The following is a 23,183-nucleotide window of genomic DNA, read 5'->3' as shown; positions in this document are numbered from 1 at the left end:
TTACCTTGAATTACTGAATCTGCATTTTCAAAGTGAACTGTGAACCCCACCCTGCTCTTGCCCCAGTGGGGGCAAGAGAACAAGAATGCCAGTTCATTTGTTTGGGCTGACCTTACATACTTTAAAAAAAAACATTGTTTTTAAGGCAGTAGAACCCTTTCTTCAAATGAACTCCCATGGGGAAGAACAATAAATAAGATGGATCAAAGGGAAGTTACTCTAACTCTGGGTCAGCAGCCTTTTTCGGTAAAAGGCCAGATAGTAAATATTTCAACTCTGCAAGCCATATGGTCTCTGTCACAACTAATCAAGTCTGCTGCTGTAGTGAGAAAACAGACACAGCCAATACATAAACTAATGAGTATGGCTATGTCCCAATAAAACTTTATTTATAGACACTGAAATTTGAACTTCATATAATTTTCACATGTCACAAAATATTCTTTTGATATTTTCCCTAGCTGTTTAAAAACATTTTAAAAACCTGCCATACAAAAATGGGGGTACAGGTCACAGTGGCAAATCCAGCCCAAAAACCTTAATTTGCTGACTCCTGTTCTTTTTGTTTTCTTTTTTTCTTTTTCTCTTTCTTTCTCTCTCTCTCTTTCTCTCTCTTTTTTTTTTTTTTAGATAGGGTCTCACTGTATTGTCCAGGCTGGCCTAGAACTCCTGGGCTCAGGCTGTCCTCTGGCTTCAGCCTCTTGAGTAGCTGGGACTACAGGTGCAAGCCATCATGTCCTCCTCTTCTAATAAAAGACTCAGTCAAAACCAGGAGACATATTCTTGACTGCTAAGTGTTCTCGGCAAGAGACTTAGAGAGTTGAGATGAGTACAAACTTTTTATTGAGATTATAATGCCCTTTTTTACTGCACACATAGCTAATACTCTCATCACTGACCCTAATGTCCTTTCCTTTTTCACTTTATGTCACAGATCACAAAATAACAAAATATAGTATAGATTTTTTTTAAATGATAATCAGAAGAGAAACAAGAATATTTTGTTCTTCAAATATGTTCTGTATATAAGCTGAGGGCACATATACATACTCAGTTCAGATCACCATAATCTGGAACACTTGCTATTTCACATTTCACAACAACAGCACATTAATCACTCACCTTGTATATCACAGATCATATCCAACAGTATCATGTGATACAGCAAATTCTACCAGTAGCTTATTCTGCCTTTTCTCCAAATAAAACTTCCCATTAACTTTTTGACTGGTTTCACAGGCTTCTTGTTAAAGGTGTGGCACATCCATTTGTGCTATATAACTATGAGTGATTCCTCAGTAGTTTTGGTTTCTTCCCCATCTTTAGTAACAGATCAGTTTTATCTCAGAAAGCACTGTTTTACAGTTCTGGAGAAATCTGGCTTACCAAGGTGATCACCATACTTTGTTTTATGACTGTATGTAACAAAGTATTTGACAAAGTTTCATAGAAGACAACCTTTGGAGACTGAGGTGAATGTACTGCAGGTTCAATAAAATGTAATTTCTAGTTATCTACTAGTTATATTTCATATTTGCATTTTTCTATTTTTCTATTTTCTACTAGTTATATTTCATATTTGCATTTTCTGTTTTTGGCTGTTAGTGCAAATCACATCACTTCCTAACACATGTAAACCCAGATACTGTATGAACACTATGAACACTCAAGTTCTATTCATTATGTTTACATTAATTCTTTAAAAATGTTTAGGAATAAAATTGCTATCAGTTTTTCTCTGAAACTGTCAAATAACTTGTGTATTATTTAATAGATCTCAGAAAACCATATCCTGACCAGTAGTTCTCAAATTTTTGGTCTCAGCTCTCCTTATAATCTAAAAAATTATTGAGAGCCCCAAAGAGCTTTTGTTTACATGGACATCTAATGATATCATATTAGAACGCAAAACTAAAATTTAAAAAAAAATTACCATTTTACTTGAAAATAGCAATAAACCTGTTACAATGTTAAACATATGTTTAATGAAAAAATTCTCCAAAATGAAAAAAATTCCTAGAGAAGAACAGATTGTTTTACACTTTTTGCAAATCTCTTTATTGTTTGGCTTAATAGAAAATTGCTGGATACTTATATCTGCTTCCGCATTCAATGTGTTGCAATTTATTGTTTTGGGTGAAGTATACAGAAAAATCAAGGCTTACACAAATAATATAGTTGGAAAGCCAGAAGTATTTTAAGTCTTTTCTGATCATTGTAGCATCAAAGAGGAATAGCCATACCAAAACAACAAGTAATAGTTTCAAATAGCTAAATGTTAATATAGAATATGCAACCATCTGATGAGCTTTTTGTACTCTGTACATGCACATGAGAATGGGAGTGAAAAAGGCAAATAATGTCTTATTATTAAAACCTGATCATCCAACATAAGATAATTTATTTTGACTTTTTTTTTCTTTTACAGCAACGGGGGGCTCCCTATTGCAACTGTTCTGACCACTATATTTAGAGGTTTTGGGATATTAGGCTTATACACTAATAAATACAGGGAAATGTTTATTTTTCATAAAGTATTATATGGCAGCTTTAGAAAGGGGTGTTTTTGTGTGGAGGGTAAAGCAGAGTAGGTAGTTGTCTCTATTATGACTTTTCCTTGGTTCAAGCAAAATAAAATCACAAATGTTTTATTTAAGTTGTTTTTTTTGAAGAGAAATCATTAACACTGGACTCAAACTATAATTTCGAAGTATTGGAGAATGTTATTGATGCCAAAAGAAATACGAGAAACCTCAGACACAGCATGTGGGAGCTCCTCAGGAAATCTTTGTGGTTCACTATTCCTGTAAGTTTTAGCTGACAGAAAACATGTATCATAACACAAGAAAGAATTTTGCTAAATGAAAAACATCCAAGAAACTTTGGTTGTGCTAAGATTGTTCTGGTGGCTGAAACATTTTTGCAATAAAAATAAACAAAAATAGACAGGAAAACCCCAAATTTTTGCTGAAGAAAGCTCTTCAAGAAAATATTTCATCCAAGTCCTACACTACTGGCATTTCTTGCCAGTCCTACTCCCTGCAGGCCCCACATAAAGATATCAGATCCAGGTGGGTGCAGTGGCTCACGCCTGTAATCCCAGCACTTTGGGAGGCCAAGGCAGGTGGATCACTTGAGGTCAGGAGTTTGACACCAGTCTCGCCAACATGGTGAAATCCCGTCTCTACTAAAAATACAAAAATTAGCCAGGCATGGTGGCACACGTCTGTAATCCCAGCTACTCGGGAGACTGAAGCAGGAGAATCTCTTGAACCTGGGAGGTGGAGGTCACAGTGAGCTGAGATCCCGCCACTGTACTCCAGCCTCGGCAACAGAGCGAGACCCCAGCTCCAAAAAAAAAAAAAAAAAGAAAAGACAAGACATCAGATCTTTCAGATGTATACAGTTTGACCATTCACTTATGGCAACGCTTGTTTTCTACATGATTCATGATGTATTCTGTAAAAGTGCCAGTGTCATCACTACATCATTGCTGGTTAGCTTTTATTTGAGACAGGGTCTTTCTCTGTCACCCAGGCTGGAGTGCAGCGGCATGATCATAGCTTACTATAGCCTCAACCTCTGGAGGTCAAGCAATCCTCCCACCTCACCCTCTGAGTGGCTGGGACTACAGGTGCAAGCCACCATACTCAGATAATTTTTAAATTTATTGTAGAGATGGAGTCTTGCTATGTTTCTCTGGCTGGTCTCTAACTCCTGGCCTCAAGGGATCCTCCCGCCTCAGCCTCTTGAGTCATTGGGATTACAGACATGAGCAGTTGTATCTGGCTACAATGCTTTTATTATTAGCTTCACTCTTTTAAACTGCTTTAAACTCTTATAGATAGAACAAGTTGTAAGCTTTCAGGTCTTGGGTCAGAGAAGAATGGGCCAAAGATGGCAGAATTAGGCAACTGATTCAATAATAAATACTTACTGAACATTTTCCATGTCAGGCAACATGTAGGCACAGGGGATAAAACAAAACAGGAAAAGTTTTTCCTAAAAAGTTTTATCTTGTGATACCTCTGATAAAACCATGGTTCATTAAGCTTTCAACATTACCAAGGAAATACTGAGTGCTCTGGTACTTTCTAGGAATGCTCTGTTTCCAGAAAAATCCTCTCCCTGTTTCAGCTTCCTTAAGCACAAAGTAAGAATGCTATGGGACTCCTAAACTTGTTCAGGTAGTAAAATAAAACTCACGACACTCTGAGAAACAAGATAAAAAAGTGGTACTTTTATTTTTTATTTTTTGAGACAGAGTCTCCCCGTGTCACCCAGGCTGGAGTACAGTGGCATGATCTTGGCTGACTGCAACCTCCACCTCCCGGGTTCAAGTGATTCTCCTGCTTCAGCCTCCCAAGTAGCTGGGATTACAGGCATGCGCTACTACGCCTAGATAATTTTTTGTATTTTTAGTAGATATGGGGTTTCATCATGTTGGCTAGGCTGGTCTTTAACTCCGACCTCAAATGATCCGCCCACCTCAGACTCCCAAATTGCTGGGATTACAGGCATGAGCCACCATGCCTGGCCAAAAGTGGTATTTTAAAATACAGAATTTTGTGCTAAACCAAATGCCATCTTATGCTACAATATAAGCTAAATACAGAGTATGGAAATCCTGCAGATCAAATTATTTAGTTCCCATGACTCAAGGACATATCTAAATAAATAATGAAATGCATTTGTCTTTAAAAAAAACACACACACACACACCAAAAACAAATTATCAAATTTCTTCAACAAATAAATGACTTTTAAAACAGTGAGAGGTGGGAGACTGAGGTGGGAGGGAGGATGGTGTAAGCCTGGGAGGCAGAGGTTGCAGTGAATAGAGATCGCACCATTGCACACCAGCCTGGATGACAGGGCCAGATCTTGTCTCAAAAAAAAAAAAAAAAAAAAAGAGGCAAGAGGGTGGGGTAAGACTAAAGGGACCTATCACCCAGTGCAGCATATGGACATTGTTTTCGATCCTGCTTGGAACAACTGTAAGAAGGCATTTTTGAGAATTTAAGGAAGCTCAAACACAGACTAGGTATTAGATTATTAGGAAATTATTATTAATTTTGTTAGATGAGATAATTATATTGGCGTTATCATTATTTATTTATTTAGAAACAGGGTCTCGTTCTGCCACCCATGCAGTGGCGTGCATGGCTCACTGCAGCCTCAAACTCCTGGGCTCAAGGGATCCTCCCACCTCAGCCTCCTGTGTAGCTGGTACTACAGGTATGTGCCACTATGTCCGGCTAATTGTTCTTTATTTTAGGGACAGGGTCTCACTATATTGCCCAGGCTGGTCTCCAACCCCTAGGCTCATGTGATCCTCCCACCTCGGCCTCCCAAAGCACTGGGATTATAGGTGTAAGCCACTGTGCCTGGCCAGTGTTATCTTGGAAAAGGAAAAAAAAAAGAGTTCTTAAGTCTGTTTTGTGTTGTTATAACAGAATACTTGACACTGCATATTTTATAAAGAAAGAAGCTTACTTAGCTCATAGTTCTGCAGGCTGGGAAGTTCAAGAGCATGCCACTGGCTTCTGGTAAGGGCTCTGCTGCCTAGATATAATATGGTAGAAGGTCAAAAGGGGAGTGGTTATGTGCAAAGGGGCCAAGCACTAAGGATGTCCTTACTTTATAACCTGCTCTTTCAAGAACTAATCAATTCCCAAGAGAACTAATTCAGTTTTGAGAGAGCAAAAACTCACTCACTATTGTGAGAATGGCACCAAGCCATCCATGAAAGTGGAGGCTCGTGACCCAAATGCTTCCCATTAGGTCCTACCTCTTAAAGGTTCTACCTCCCAACATCGTTGCATGGCAATTAAATTTCAAATGAGTTTTGGCAGGGACAAACCACACCTAAATCACAGCAAGTACTTGTCTGTTAGAGATACATACTGATACATTTACAGGTGAAATTAGGTAATGTCTGATATTTGCTTTATTTTTATTTATTTATTTATTTATAACAGGACAAATGGGAGTCATATGGTATTTGCTTTAAAATACACCAAGAAAAAAGATGGGAGAGGGGAAGAGGAATAGATGAGACAGTTTGGTAAAATGTTAACAGCTGCTGAAGCTGAGTGATGGGTAAATGGAGCTTTTTTCTTTTTTTTTTGAGATGGTGTCACACTCTGTCACCCAGGTTGGAGTGCAGTAGTGCTATCTCTGCTCATGGCAACCTCCAAGCAATCCTCCTATCTCTGTCTTCCAAGTAGCTGGGACCACGGGTGTGCACCACCACCCCCAGTTCACTTTTTGTATTTTTGGTAGGGACGGGGTTTCACCAGGTTGCCCAGGCTGGTCTGGAACTCCTGAGCTCAAGTGCTGGAATTACAGGCATAAGCCACCAGGCCTGGCCATGGAGTTTTCGTTGTAGTATTCTCCCCCTTAAAATACAATTTTAAGGTCTATAATAAAAGTCTTTTAAAAATCAGATGCTAGGTTTTCCTAAAGTCTGGTATAAAAGGCTTAAGAAAATACTATGGAACAAAAATGTAAACTCGAAAATATTCAACTTATTATTATTATAATCTGGGGAAAAAAATCATTTTATTGTTTTTTTTTTTTTGGTGAGATGGAGTTTCGCTCTTGTGGCCCAGGCTAGAACACAGTGGCGCCATCTCGGCTCACTGCAACTTCCCCCTCCCAGGTTCAAGTGATTCTCCTGCCTTAGCCTCTCAAGTAGCTGGGATTACAGGAGTCAGCCACCATGCCCAGCTGACTTTTGTATTTTTAGTAGACACAGGGTTTCACCAGGTTGGCCAGGCTGGTCTCGAACTCCTGACCTCAGGTGATCCACCTGCCTCAGCCTCCCAAAGTGCTGGGATTACAGGCGCGAGCCACCACGCCCGGCCCATTTAGATTTTAGATTTTAAAACACTGCACACGTAGTCCCAGCTACTGGGGATGCCTGCTTGAGTCCAGGAGTTTGAGGCTGTAGGGCCTATGGTCACACTTGTGAATAGCCACCATACTCCAGCCTAGGCAACATAGCAAAATCCTGTCTCTAAAAAACAAAACAAAACAAAACAAAATAAAAACCAGAAAAAAACCCATTAGAGTCTTACAAACTTCCATCTAATAGTCTCAGGTGATTTTATTTCTATTTTTTCTTTTTTAGAGACAGGGTCTTACTATGTTGCCCAGGCTGATCTTGAACTCCTGGCCTCAAGCAATCCTTCCACCTTGGCCTCCCAAAGTGCTGGGATTACAGGTGTGAGCCACCACGTCCAGCTCAAACTTTCATCTAGTAGTGGTACTTCCATAGCAGTGGTACTTTTAACCTCTACTGAAAGAGAATATGACAAAAAGCAAAAGTTAATATAGTTAAGATCTAAAATAAATTTATGAGTTAGTCACATGTGTATCAACTAGTGTAACTTGTACACGTTATTTTATGTATTTATTTTAAAAATTCAGAAAATGATGAGCAAGTATTTGGACTTGTAAACTTCCTGCAACAATGTCTATGCTTTTTAATATTTTCACCGAGGTCAACAAATATCAAAGGTATCCTCTAGCAACATGATTTCAAGTTGCTAGTCTCAGTGAAGGCACAAGTAAGTGTCTACTTACTTGTCAATTTGAATTATTCACATTGTCTTTCCACAAGCTAATATAAAGTTCACGGAATAAACTATTCTCAATTATGTGATTTTTCTGAGCCATGTTTTAAAATCACCATTAAACAAGACAGTTAAAAACAAAAAGTAGAAACAAAAAAACTACTATGTTCTTATAAAGCAGTGGTTCTCAAAGTAGATCATCACTGCACAACTCCCCCTCCCCACATCTGGCAATTTCTGGAGACATTTTTCATTGTTAAAACTGAGGAGTGTGCTAGGAAGGGTAGCTCAAACCTGTAATCTCAGGACTTTGGGAGGCCAAGGCAGGAGGAACTGCTTGAGGCCAAGCATCTGAGACTATCCTAGGCAATATAAAGCAAGACCTTGTCTCTACTAAAAATAAAACAATTAGCCAGAAATGGTGGTGTGCACCTGTGGTCCCAGCTACTTGGGAGGCTGAAAGTGAAAGTGAAGGACTGCTTGAGCCTGGAGCTCAAGGCCGCAGTAAGCCATTTAAGACTCGTCTCAAAACAAACTAACAAAACCTGTCGGCAAGGCATGGTGGCTCACACCTATAATCCCAGCACTCTGGGAGGCCAAGATGGGTGGGTCACTTGAGGTCACAAGTTTGAGACCAGTCTGGCCAACACAGTGAAACCTCGTCTCTACTGAAAAAAAAAAAAACAAAAATTAGCCAGGCATGGTGGTGCACATCTGCAGTCCCAATGACTTGGGAGGCCTGAGGCAGGAGAATCGTTTGAACCCAGGAGGCGGAGGCTGCAGCCAAGATAGTGCCACGGCACTCCAGCCTGGGCAACAGAGCGAGACTCCATCTTAAAAAAACAAATCCCAAAACCCCCAAAAAACTGTGGGGTGGATGTGAGCAGTGCTACTGGTATCTAGTGCATAGAGATCGGGATGCTGCTCAACATCCTATATTGCATAGGACAACCCTCACAAAGAGTTATCTGGCCCAAAGTGTCAATAGTTCTAAGGCTGAGAACCTGTTTTCGAGCATTTCGAGTTCAATCAGAGATTGAAAAAAATCACAAAAAAATAAGTAGCCTAGCAGCTGCTTTCATTATTTACTTTTTATTTTGGGATGATGACTGATGTGAAAAGCAGTGACCAAAATGGAAAATTAGTTGTTTTTCATGACTTGCAATGCTCAACAGCCTGTTGCAAAAACTCAACAGGCTTTCTAAGAGTGAAATGAGCTACCTTCAAAATAACTGCATTAGAATTTGTGCATTGGAATTTTAATCAGCTACTAATATAAAACCAAAATACTATAGCACTTCGTTACACTTAAAGAAGTATTGTGATGATCAATATGAACCTTTAAATAGGCTGAGAAATGTTATTACAGTATTAAAAATATCTGAGGAAAATAATTTTCTATATAACATCGTTTTACTCCAGTAGAGCCTTAAATTTTAAAAACTTTAAGAATAGCTGAGCTAAGCTGTTGGGAGATTATTTCTACATAAACTTCATGCTCATCTAACTGATATTCAGTCTTCCAAAAAAAAAAATTTCCTTCTTTAAAAAATTCTGTTGGGGTGTCAACATAAGAAAAGAAGTGCAAATCTGACTATCTGGGCCACAGATATTAACTAGGAAAGTTAGATATCTCAATAAACCTAGCGTCTTCCACAAATGGCACTTTACTGAATGGTTTCTTTTGGATATTGACACACTAGTAATATCAATACTACAGGTCCACAATCCAGCACCTCTACTGGGCTAAGAACAGTCAACGACTGTCTATCTTACAACTCAGTACTCGTTGCAATGTTTCTGTTTTTCTTCTATGTCTCTTTCTTTCCTTTCTTTCCGTTCTTTCCCTTCTCTTTCTTTCTTGCTTGCTTGCTAAGAACAGTCAATCTTTGTCTGTCTTCCAACTCAGTAGTCATTGTTGCAATGCTTCTTTCTGTTTTTCTTCTATGTCACTTCTTTCTTCATCTCTCTCTTTCCTTCCTTTCTTCCTTTCTTTTTCTTTTCTTTCTTTTCTGGCTAAGAACAGTCAATGATTGTCTATCTTCCAAGTCAGTAGTCATTGTTGCAATGTTTCCTTCCTTCCTTCCTTCCTTCCTTCCTTCCTTCCTTCCTTCCTTCCTTCCTTCCTTCCTTCCCTCCCTCCCTCCACTTCTTCCTTCCCTCCCTCCTTCCCTCCCCTCCTCCTCCTCCTCTTCCTCCTCCTCCTTCTCTCTTTCTCTCTTTCTTTCTTTCTTCTGTCTGTTGTTCACGCCGGAGTGCAGTGGCACAATCTCGGCTCACTGCAACCTCCATCTCCCACGTTCGAGTGATTCTCCTACCTCGGCTTCCCAAGTAGCTGGGATTTAAGGCATGCGCCACCACACTTGGCTCATTTTTGTATTTTTAGTGGAGATGGTGTTTTATCATGTTGGCCAGGCTGGTCTCAAACTCCTGACCTCAAGTGGTCTGCACTCCTTGGCCTCGTAAAGTGCTGGGATTACAGGCATGAGCTACTGCGCCGGGCCCTATGTCACTTATTCTGTGTGTCTGAACCCTCCAAGCTCTTCACACTAGCCCTGATGCACCCTTGAGACTCTCTCCTTCCCTTTATCAGAAGAGCTGATCTCAGGGCCATATACCCTTTCAGAAAAGCAATTTGTAGTCTGCACTAACTACTGGCCAAATTCTGATTCTGGTCCCTCACACTATCTGTTCTCTCTTGCAGATGGCAATGACTGAGTGCTAACAGCATTCCAGTGTAAAGATCATCTGGATAGAAAAGGGATAATCATCATTTACTCCTTTATCACTAGCCAAATACTTATTGAGTGCCTACTCTGTGTCAGGCACTAGTTACTTGGGTAGTTCTCGCCCATTAACTTCTCTCTGGGGATATACAAGAAAAGTTAACTTATTTCATCTGTAAAAGGACACTAAGCTCAACTACTCAACCTGGGTTTGTTTGTTTTTTACTGTCTTGCTGCTTTTATACGAAAAATTTAAACAATACAACAAGATATAAAATGAGAAATAACTTTGTTTTTCCTATCCTAGTCCCCTAGTCTCTCATCCAAAAGGTAATAAATATTTAGCTCATGAATCCTTCCCCCCAAATTTAGTATCCACTTACATATGTATGAATAGCCTTCAAAATTTCTATACAAATGGAAATATACTATACACTTTTCTCTGCACTTGGTTTCATTGACTGTATTTTAGAGACCTTTCCATATTAGGACATATATTGTACCTTATTCCTTTTCAGTGTCCTTATACCATTTAAATTCCATGAATCTATCATGATTTATTTATCCAGTCTCCTATTGTTGGATACTTGGACTACAAGAGGTTTAGAAAAATGAAAACATTTAATAAATGTGTTTAAGTATTAAAATCAAAATAACTTGATTACTGATTGAAAATGGTTGGCAACGGAGGGATCAAGATTAAGATTGCTGATTTGAAGAATCAGGTGGTGCTATTTAATGAAATATGAAACAGTGGCGCAGCAACAAATCTGAGGATGAAGGTGATGTATTAGAAGTGCCTTATGAGATAGTCAAATGTGAATGGCGTAGACCTAAAATGTCTGGAAAGTAGCCTACTGAATGTATAGATTCAAGTTTTTAGCATATAAATATGGTGGCAAACTCATATGATATACCAGTATAGAAACGTATGTAGTCTGTAAGATCAACTAGAGATAATGGTATGGGAAGACAGGAGGGCCCTAACAGAGTTACTATACATATTTTAGAAAACAGCAGAGCCAAGCCTGAAAAACAATGTAGTAACACTAAAAATAGTTAACATTTGCTGAGTTGCTTATTTAGTAGGCATTGAGTTAAGCACGTTTTATAATACCTCATTTAATTCTAACAACTCTATAAAGAGGTATTTTTATTATTACTCTCATTTTACAGATGAGGAAATGAGTCATAAAGAGGTATAACTTGCTTAAAGTCACCATCAGAACATAAACCCAGTTGGTCTGATTCCAAAGCTCATACTTTTAAACTATAATATAAAATTGTCTCTTTGAGAAAAATTGAGATGTAAAAGAAACCACCTCTCTCAAGTTCACCATATATATCATATGTTATATTCTATAAGGTTCAAAATGCTGAACCCTGCAAGGTATAATTTTTAATTCAATCATATTTTTGTCTCTCTTCAAGCTAACTTCATCTTAAATTGTCCCCTTCCATTGGTGGTTTTCAGTTTCATAGAAGCTATACAATCTGGGAACATACCAATACAGACTTTTTTCTCACGAGAATATTTTGGAAAATGCTCATATAAAATTGGTGTTATTACGATCTACAGGCTCCATGATTTTTATTCATCCTTCAGAGAGTGCTCTGTATTTATTAGCCTAAGGCTAATATAAAGTAGCAAATGGGAAGAAGTCAAGAAATTTTAAGGTATAAATTCAGAGAAGAGAAATAATCAGGAGGCAATGGATTACCAATTTAGAAATTTAGTTTCCAAGGGAAATAGAGCCATAGCAGGCACCAACATGAACAAGATAATGAAAACAAAACAAAACAAAATAATATTCCAGTGCTGTGTTTTCCCAAGGCTATGGGGCTATAAGTGGTGACTGTTTGATAATGGCTCTTGATCTTTTCCCACTGCCCATTTCTGAGTTTACAGCAAGTTTAACCTCTGGTTTGGTGATGTCAGTGGAGGCTGATAATTCTGCTTGATACTACCCAGATGCACAATCTTCTCACAGGAGGATGATCAGTGTAGTTCCTATCTGGTTGGTTGATTTATTTTCCACCCATCTCCCCACAAACAACAGCAGTACTAAACATTTATTGAGTACCCAGACAGGGCCAGGAATTAATCTAAGTTTGTTTTTTTTTTTTTTTTGTATATACAAGCCTGTCTCATCTTTGCAATAACCTTATGAGGCATGGCTCATTTTAGATATGAGGAAACTAAGGCACAGAGAGACCAAGAGAACTTGCCCAAAGTCACAAGGACAGATAGTAGTAAATAAGAGAAGAGGGATTTTTCTGGGTCGGAAAAACCTGATAGATTCAGTGCTGTTATCTACCCCATAATATTGTAAATAATTTTGAGTAAATAAGTTCATTAATTTGGTCTAATGTAGTACTGTGTATAGTTGTTTGTTTTACTTAACTAGAAACTAAACTTGTAATTTTAAATCTATTTAGCAGATTAAGTTAGAAAACTCAAAATAGGCTAGCATTATTCTCCTGATAATATCTACATTTATTCCCAATCCTTATTTTTGCTTCAGATGAGCTATAGCTCACATGTAAGAATTCAGTAAGAGCCGGGCACCATGGCTGATGCCTGTAATCCCAGCGGATCACTTGAGGTCAGGAGTTTGAGATCAGCCTGTCCAACGTAGTGAAATCCCCTCTCTACTGAAAATACAAAAATTAGCCGGGCATGGTGGCGGGAGACTGTGATGTGGGTTTATTGTAATACCAGCTATTCGAGAGGCTGAAACAGGAGAATCACCTGAACCCAGGAGGCAGAGGGTGCAGTGAGCCAAAATCATGACACTGCACTCCAGCCTGGGCAACAGACAGAGACTCCCTCTCAAAAAAAAAAAAAAAAAAAAAAAAGAAAATTCAGTAAGAGCATTTGCCTCACGTTACACAAGGTTAGAAATTGGCTGCAAAGGTTCTTGGGGGCTACAGAAACAATGGTACTCTAGTCTTAAAAATTACTTTCAAAACTAGCTTAATGGGTTTCAAAAACAACTCATTGAAAATGGAGGCCCAGAGCGGTGTCTCTCGTCTGTAATCCCAGCACTTTGGGAGGCCGAGGCGGGCGAATTTTTTACAATGAGAACATATTCATGTGTTATCTGTGTGGAAAAAGGTAGTTAAGGTCTGCTAAGAAAAAAAAAAGAAAAGAAAAAAAGAAGGTACCCAATTACATGTGAGTTTAGTAAATGAATAAAATGAGCCAATACACTTTTCCATATAAAAACTAATGATGGGGTGGGTGCAGTGGCTCACCCCCGTAATTCCAGCACTTTGGGAGGTTAAGCCATGTAGATCACTTGAGCCAAGGAATTTGAGACCAGTCTGAGCAACATGGCGAAACGCTGTCTCTACAAAAAATACAAAAATTAGCCGAACATGGTGGTACACACCTGTGCTCTTAGCAACTCAGGAGGCTGAGGCAGGAGGACTGCTTGAGCTTGGGAAGTAGAGGATGCAGTGAGCTCAGATTGTGCCACTGCACTCCAGCCTGGGCGATACAGTGAGACTCTGTTTCAAAAAATCCAAAAAATAAAACAAAGGAACAAAAAAACCCAAACCAAACCAACCCCAAAACTAACGCTCTACTTCAACTATTACACATTCCTTTATTTAAAATGTCAGTATGATATCTAAACCACATTATCAGGTTTGGCAAAATGCTAACTATTGTCAGATGTCAGATGTTATTTGGGCCTGCAGTCCATATTAAATATAAAAAGCAAGAAAACAGGCACACTAGCTACTAACAGAGAAGGGCGTATAAGGCACAAAGCATTGGCACAAAAGCCCAAAATTGTGTAATGTTTGAGAAGTAACTTTGTTAACGCAGACTTCACACCTATATGAATCTGTGCTTATTCTGGTTCAAAGGATCAAAAAGCCTTTAATTTCCATTCCCAAGTTACAGAATTCACCAAGTTATATGTAACTTTTCTTCAAGTTTGTACCAATTTGTAATTTCTCTGGGAAAAAAGTATTCTCTACATACTACCATGTAAATTACATATTTTTAAAAGTTTCTACCATGCCAACAGAACCTTAAAAGATCTTTAATTCAAAATAAAATCTCTAGGGAAAAGGTATCTGCAACTAAAGGGATTTGATGGGAAAATATGTGCCTGAAAATTATTATGTGTTATTTCAAAGCATTTAAAAAAATATTTTATCTTTGAATACAGCTTAAAGCTATAGGTCTAAATGTGACTATCACATATAGAACAACAATATATCGTTTTTGGAAATACCACTGAAAAGGATTAAACTCCTCTTGTTAATTGCTATGATTTCCATGTTTTTCCAGGCTAGCTACAGAATATCACAAAATAAACTGATGAGTAAAACTGTAACAAATTATAAAAGGCAGTGATTTTTCTCAATTTTTAATGAGGAATCTACTTAAAAGGCTAAATCTCTGTCAAAATTAACAAAATCCCATGATGGAAAATAAATTTCCCCATAATTGTATTGCCAATGTAGTAAATTTCTATAGACTTTTCACTTATCTTAATTCAGTACACAATCACAAAGTATAATCTGAAATTAACTACTTTGTGCTTTTATCTCCCTTAAACCTTAGATAATATCAGGATATTAAGATATAAAATAATAGGAAATGCTTTTCAGAGCATTCACATTTCAACATAATTTCTAACTTAGTATACCAAAAGCCCCAAATTCAAGCATTAGTTAATTAATCAGCAAAGTAAAATCGAATCATAGAATTTAAAGAGATTAAGCTAAAAGGGTCCATTAAAATTGGTCCAACTGATTAAACTACTCACAGACAGCATGGTTCTAATTTCTCCAGTTGACCTAAATGAAAAATTTACTGCCTCTTGTCCATATTCTTTTTTGATCCATACATTTCTTTCTTTGATGATTCCCACTTGTTTCTCCAGAAGAACTACAGTACAAAATGGCCACTGAATTGGAGGGCGTGCCTCTGTCATTACTAAGCATTTTCCTATCAGAAGCAGACCTTTGAAAAAATATCTGAACATTATTTCTTCAGTGCTGTTATTACTCAGCAACTAGAGACGAAGGTAATAGGAATACCGGAGTTTTAAAAATGCCTTCAAAGGATGTTTTTAGTGTTAGTGTTTATTTAAAAGTTTTTAAATAAACCAAGAAAAAGTGAGACACATATATTAATAAGTTTGTCCGGCTGTAGGCTTCTAATATTTTCCACTGAAATCCTATCCAATGATTCTTATATGAGATGTAATAAATAGCAAACATTTTAAAAAAGAGTAACCTTAAGATTTCTCTACACAACAGTACAAATGTACTTAAGTGCAATACTACCTAAGTCCAAAATCTAAATAAAAATCAAACATACCCATCAAACGACTAAGAGATGCAATAGGAGAAAACTGACTCACACAGCTTTTATACTCTATTGACTAAAAAGCAAGGATAGCAGTGGATTGTCTTAACTAAGTGGAGAGAAGCCAGCAATGGTAGATTGGTATCTCCCTGGTTCTGATGCTACTTTTAATATTATTTGAAATCTAGCTAATTAACTGGCATGTATCAGTCACTTAAATGAATGCAGACCAGAAGCAAGGAGAGGAAGCAAAACTTCATTTTCAACTGCTTTAAGACAAAGGCCAGAAGATCAAACACAATTGGCAAAATATTGGATATGAGGAGAGCATGGAGTAAACTTTAATATAATGTTTGGATATTATGAGATAACATCCAACTTTATTTCCCTTGCTTCTTATCCCAAATAAAAAAATAAAAAATAAAAAAAAAGGAAAGATAACGGGACACTATGGCTCACACAGGATGAGGTGAGAGGAGAAGATAGCTGGAGCCTAGGAGTTCAAGGCTGCAGTGAGCTACTATTGCACCACTTGTACTCCAGCCTGGGTGACAGAGTGAGACTGTCTCAAAAAACAGAAAAAAGAATAAAAAATCCATTTTAATAAAGGTCTTAATGAGATATAATATTAAAAGTTGTGGATTAATCAGCAAAAACCTCAACAATAAGAGATAGGAGGCTATATTCTGTCAACTACATAAATTACAATGCAGATTTTAAAATAAAGGGTGTCCTCAAATATGTTATTTCAAGTAAAAAGTAATGGGCACACTGATTTGCTATAGTGGGAATAATAACGACAGGAAGTCTCAATGTATACTATAAATAATACTCAAAAAATCCAGAGGCAATGAAGTTAGTATACTTTTTTTTTTTGAGACGGAGTCTCACTCTGTTGCCCAGGCTGGAGTGCAATGGCGTGATCTCGGCTCACTACAATCTCCGTCTCCTGGGTTCAAGCAATTCTCCTACCTCAGCCTCCTGAGCAGCTGGGATTACAGGTGCCCGCCACCACACCCAGCTAACTTTTGCGTTTTTAGTAGAGACACGCTGGTCTCAAACTCCTGACCTCAGGCGATCCGCCTGCCTCACCCTCCCAAAGTGCTGGGATTACAGGAATGAGCCACTGCACCTGGTTGGAGTTAGTACACTTTCTAACACTGTGCCCCTGTCGAGTACACTGAGCTTTGAACTTTTTTTCCTAAATCCTTAAGGCATGAATTGCTTCTAGGAACTCAGAGAACACCTGGTGCAGAACCAAGGAAAACTAAAATTGAGTCAGGATTTTTAATATAAAAAGAGACTGGAAATGAGTAGATTCTTTTCCTGTATTTTCTAATTAATGGAAGCCTCTAAGGACCTACTCTCATTTATTCAATCCACTAGATAGTTTCCGATCCCCTAGAATGGATTTAAGAAAAATTTCATACCAAAGGATGATACGGTATAAAGGATGATCCTGGGAAACAAGTTCTAGAGAAATTAAATGATTTATTCAGAATCTCATTACTAATTTATGTTAGTCTCTTGACTCCTCATCTAGTCCTCTTTCCACAATGCTTTTAACAGAATGAAAACTTTCAATATAGCTGCACATAAAATACCAAGGTAACTACAAAAAGTAATGTAGGCACTGTGTGTGTCATAGCTTGAGACAAAGGGACTTACATTTTAATAAATACAATAAAAAATACATAAAAGAGAGAACAACTTCCTACTTTTCTTGGATGTTTAGACGTAAAAGAGAAAAAAATGTTTTAACTGGAGGCCCAAGGATCTGTGAAGAAGCCAAAACAGAAGAAATCACACAACATAAGCAGAAAAAAAGCAGACTTGTTCCCCAAGAATAATTTTTGTAATTCATATTAAACATGGAATTTCTTGGTTATAAACCGGAGTTAGTGTTTTGTTTTTGTTTTTGTTTTGAGACAGGGTCTCATTTCATTGCCCAGGCTGGAATGCAGAGCTGCAATCACAGCTCAGTGCAGCCTCAACCTCCTGGGCTCAAGCAATCTTCCCACCTCAACCCCCAAAGCAGCTTGGACTGCAGGTACATGCTACCACACTGGCCAATATTTACATTTTCTGTAGAGACAGGGTCTCACTATGTTGCCCAGGCTGGTCTTGAACTCCTGAGCTCATGTGATCTTCTAACCGCTGCCTCCTAAATTGTTGGGATTACAGGTGTGAACCACCGTATCTGGCTAGACTTGGTCTTAATGGTCAATCTTTGATGTCAATAGAGTTGTGATTTAATAACACTATTAATAAATATTATTCCTATTATAGATAGTGATAGCATGAATTTTGCTATGCTTCTAATCTCAGCTACTACTTGGAACTAGATTATTTTAAATAATACAACTTTAGGGCTTTATGTTTGACAAACTGAAACTCAGGATATATTTAAAAAATAAAATGATATAATAATACTTTAAATTTTATATGTATAATTATTCTAGACAGAAAGCTCCATTATGAGAATAGCAAATACGGTCCATATATATGTTCACAGACAAAAACAATATTCTTCCATTAGTCAAATCAAAAATGCAAGTAAGAAAGAATCCACAATTATTACTTAGGGAAAAAAATGCTTTAATGTTTCTCAGAGATGTATAGTAACTTTTAAAAATACAAAGAAAGGGGAATCTCTCGAGGAAGAGAGAAATTTTTTAAAACTTCCTTTTAAATGTGAAAGGTTTTGTGAGAGTCACTTCCTTTCATTCAACTGATTAAGTGCTATGGGGGAAAAGGATGAAAGCTGAACATATGGCCAACAAAGGGTTAACATTTAAAAACTTACACAGAAGTATGAAAGAAGTTGGAGAAGAAAAAATCATGATAAAATGGCTAAAAATTATCTTTCTCAGCCAGGAACAAAAGAAAAGAGGAAGAATGAATTTAAACAAACACCAAAAACAGTAAAGAGTTCACCTACAGAGGATAAAGTACCAACTCAAGAGAGTTGAGTACAGAGGATAAAGTACCAACTCAAGAGATTTGAGTAAAAGATCCCTTTAATACAATATTGTCCCTAATAGAAGAAAGTTACAAAGGAATGGTTTAAATGAACTTCAAATGATGCAAAGAGGCAGAAAAATTAGTCTTTCAGATTTAAAAAGTCTTATTTCCAGGCACTCTTCCCTCTAGGAATAGCAGGGTTTAAGACAGAATAAATGACCTGAAGTTTCTGCAATTAAAAGTTAAGGTCCGGTGTAGTCGTTCATGTCTATAATCCCAGCACTCTGGGAGGTTGAGGCAGGAGAATTACTTGAACCTGGGCAACATGTCAAAACCCACTCTCTGCAAAAAATACAAAAATTTGGCTGGGCACGGTGGCTCATGCCTGTAATCCCAGCACTTTGGGAGGCCCAGACGGATGGATCACATGAGGTCAGGCATTCGAGACAAGCCTGGCCAACATGGCGAAACCCCATCTCTACTAAAAATACAAAAATTAGCAGGGTGTGGCGGCATGCGCCTGTAATCCCAGCTACTGGGGAGGCTGAGGCAGGAGAATCACTTGAACCCGGGAGGTGGAGGTTGCAGTGATCCGAGATCATACCATTGCACTCCAGTCTGGGCGACAAGAGCAAAACAAAATTCCATCTCAAAAAAAAAAAAAAAAAAAAATTAGTAGGGCATGATGGCACATGCCTGTAGTCCCAGCTACTTGGGAGCTGAGATGAGATAATCACCTGAGCCTGGGAAGTTGAGGATGCAGTGAACAGTGATTGTTCTATTGGAGGCCAGCCTGGCGACCGAGTGAGACCCTGTCTAAAAAACAGTTAAGAAAGCAACATCAGAACTTTAACACCTTTCTAAAGTAATTGGAGAATTCTTACTCTCAAAACACTGTAATTAATGATGACGAAAATAGAGTAAAACAACAATCTTGGTATTTCATGCTTATTTTGCTAATAGTCATGTTAGCCATAGTATCCATCATTTTCTAAACTTTGTTCTGTTGCTGTTTTAGCCTGAGTGGTCCGAGATGAGGTTATACCGCCCTTCTCAATTCAGCCTCTTAGAGCAGAATGATGATAGAAGATTCTGATTAAAACAAATGATCTTATAGAAGGAGGAGTCAGCCTCCAATATAATGGAATTAACCTTGAAAGTATGTAGGGAATCTAGCTCTGATAAAATGAAGGTAATCAGATTCTAGGGCAAGAAATGGGAATTGGGCCTGGGCACTTCACTTTTTCTTTCCTCCCTTAGTCCTTCTCTTATATCATCTTTCAGTGCACATCTACTCCTCTCAGACTAAGAGGACTCAATGTTATCACTGGAAGGAGAAATACAATGACCCAAAATATAATACTGTAAAATTTACAAATAATCCAAGAAATAGAAATTAAAACAAGATACCTCAAAGAGTTTGTTTTAAGGGAAGGGATGCTGTTGGAATATTTTCCAAAACTCTGCATGATTTAAATTTTTAACTTTAATGCAGCATGTAATTCTCTAGGTAAGTCTCAAGACATGAATCAGTCTGCTTTCTGACTCTGAAGATCATTAAAATAACAGTATTACAAAAAAAAAAATCACAGTTAAATTTTCTTAGGGGAAGCAAGGTTAGGCCCTAAGATAGATATGGCAAACTGGCTTGTTCAATCTCTATTCTATAATCCTTCTTCCAGTGTACCTCTTGTGTTACAGAGGCAGGAAAGCTACATCTGACATTTCCCAAATTATCTTGCAGCTAGGATTCTAGATATAAATTAGGGTTTCCCCAAGTAGGAGTGCTGTGTAAGAGATTGGGAAGGTGGAAGAGAAGCAGAAGTCCACTTTTGGCTCCTTTGGCTTTTGTTTCATCTGTTCTTTTTTTAAAAAAAAATAATAATAATAAAGGCAAAGTCTCAATCTGTCACCAAGGCAGAGTGCAGTGGCCTCATCAAAGCTCATCACAGCCTTGAACTCCCGGGTTTAAGCAATCCTCCTGTGTCAGCCTCCTGAGTAGCTAGGGCCACAGGTGCATGCCACCATGCCCAGCTAATTCTTTAAAATAATTTTTTATAGAAGCAAGGTCTCGCTATGTTGCCCAGGCTGGTCTCCAACTGCTGGCCTCAAGTGATCCTCTGATCCTCCCACTCCTGGCCTTGTTATTTCATTTGTCCATTTGTTCTCTCATTCCTTCTCTTCCCTCCCTCCTTCTCCCTTTCTCTTTTTCTTTTTTTTTTTTCTATGAAACAAAGCCGTGAGGCAAAATGTTTCTATAGCAGTATTCCAATATGGGTTCTCCAGCTTCTTGGTAACACAGCTGCAGATGTGGTAGAGACGGTGGAGACACTCCAAGTTCCAATACCAAGGTATCACTTTGTTAGGTTATTGCGAAGCAGATGTGGTGATGGCTTCTGATTCCTGGACTGTAACTATGATCATGATCACGTGCTCTTGCCTTCATGAGAATAGTAACTTTGATAGAGCTTGATCCTGTAGGCCTTCCAATGATAATCTAACCACTAATTCCCTATGCTAAATTCCTTTCTGCTTATGGCACACGGACAGCTTTCTGTTTACTGCATTAACGGGGCCCCCAACCCCCGGCCCATACAGCACTGGTACTGGTCCATGGCCTGTTAGGAATACAGCCTACGGCCGGCAGGCAGGTGGGCCAGTGGGTGAGCGAGCATTACTATCAGAGCTCTGCCTCCTGTCAGATCAGTGGCAGCATTAGATTCTCATAGGAGCAGGAAACCTATTGTGAGCTGCGCTTCTGAGAGATCTAGGTTGTGTGTTCCTTATGAGAATCTAACTAATGTCTGATGATCTGAGGTAGAACAGTTTCATCCTGAAACCATCCTCCATCTGTGGAAAAATTGTCTTCCACGAAACCAGTCCCTGGTGCCAAAAACCAGTCACTGTGCATTAGGATGTATGGTTGACACAGTACTTAGTATCTAGAAGTAGGGCTGACTTAGCAGAACCTGAAATATGTTCCACTGGCTGAGTAATCAAGTGGTAGATGGCAAGAAAACATTGTGCCTAACAAGCTTTCAGCTCTTCAAAAGAAGGCCTTTCTCAGTCAGTGGCCTGAGATCTAAATGGAATGAAAGTGGTAACAGTGGTAGAGGGGGTTACAGGTCTCATAGGTGGTAAAGCACAAACGCAGGATATAAGATGGCTGCTCAAAGCCTTTCTCAAGAAGAATCCCCTAATAAGAGTTATAGTTTAGCTGGATGTGGTGGCACATGCCTGTAGTCCCAGCTAGTCAGGAGGCTGAGTTGGGAGGATCACCTGAGCCAGGAGTTGGAGGCTGCAGTGAGTTATGATGGTAACACTGCATTCCAGCTTAGGGAACAGTGCAAGATCCCGCCTCGAAAAAAAAAAAAAAAAAAAAGTTGTGGCTTTAGGTACAGGAATGCAATCACTAACAAATAGTAGCCATAGAGGGAAAGAATTCAGACAAGAAACACCCAAACCTCTCTGGCGCTCTTTCCTCCATCCTTTGATCTGCAGGTCCTTCCCACTGGCCGAACCTAAATGGAACCCAGAGGACAAGGGAATACAGTGATGCAGTCCATAATGATCAAGGTGGAATTATGGGTCTGAGGGATACATGGAGAAAAATAATCACCAACGATAACATCAATCCCTCAACTATACACTTGGGTATTAAATAAGAAATAAAAACGGAACTTACACAACTGTGAGACAAACTACATTTCAAAACTTGCGTGATACAACTGAAGCAATACTCAGGGAAATTTATAGCCTTACAAGTTATTTTGGGCATTTAGGTTTTTAACTCAAGAAGCTAAAGAAAACAGAACAAAAATAGCAAAATAAACACAAATAGATGAATGGAAATGGATAAAACTAGAAATTTTAAAAAATTTAAAACCACGAACAAATTCAATAGAACTGATCAAACAAAATCAACAACTAGTTCTTTGAAAAGTCTACCTGGGGCCAGGCACGGTGGCTCACATCTGTAATCCCAGCACTTTGGGAGGCTGAAGTGGGTGGATCACCTGAGGTCAGGAGTTCAAGACCAGCCTGGCCAACATGGTGAAACCCCATCTCTACTATAAATACAAAAATTAGCTGGGCGTGGTGATGGATGCCTGTAATCCTAGCTACTTGGGAGGCTGAGGCAGGAGAATTGCTTGAACCCAGGAGGCGGAGGTTGCAGCGTGCCAAGACCCTGCCATTGCATTCCAGCCTAGGCAATAAGAGTGGAACTCTGTCTCAAAAAAAATGAAGTCTATCTGGTAAGTTGACACTCCAGCGCATCTATGCAAAACAAAAAGAAAAACATAACAACAATCAGATCTAATTCATGCTCTAAATGAAACTAAAAATTAAGAGACTACTAAGAATATATCAATTATATTGAAAACCTAGATAAAAAGCAATTTGCTGGAAAAATTTAATAAAAGGTAACATTTACTGAGTGTTTACAATGTGTCAGGTACTCATCTAAGTAATACACTTATATTAAATCATTTAGTACTGACAACTACCTTACGAGACAGATACTGTTATTTTTATTTAATATGGAGAAAACTGAAGCTTAGACAAGTAACCTGCTCGAAG

The 23,183-nt window shown here is 38.4% G+C and overlaps 1 protein-coding gene across 6 annotated transcripts in view; it reads right to left on the bottom strand.

Moving 5' to 3' along the window:
• Nucleotides 1–23,183, bottom strand: part of VEZT (vezatin, adherens junctions transmembrane protein) — an 80,562-nt gene that overhangs the window by 51,743 nt on the left and 5,636 nt on the right. Inside the window, exon 2 of one of the 6 annotated variants that reach the window (XM_025401331.1) lies at nt 22,067–22,123. The exons of 4 other annotated variants lie outside the window; for them this stretch is intronic. In XM_025401331.1, the coding sequence (XP_025257116.1) occupies nt 22,067–22,123 (57 nt within the window). Of the gene's footprint in view, nt 1–15,093; nt 15,229–22,066; nt 22,124–23,183 lie in introns of those variants that run through there. One more of the 6 variants, XM_025401335.1, reaches the window with a different exon arrangement.

The sequence above is a fragment of the Theropithecus gelada genome, chromosome 11 (assembly GCF_003255815.1).
Source record: "Theropithecus gelada isolate Dixy chromosome 11, Tgel_1.0, whole genome shotgun sequence".
Classification (NCBI taxonomy): domain Eukaryota; kingdom Metazoa; phylum Chordata; class Mammalia; order Primates; family Cercopithecidae; genus Theropithecus; species Theropithecus gelada.
Note: the sequence above shows the minus strand (reverse complement) of the source record. Positions and strands in the feature narration are given on the sequence as shown.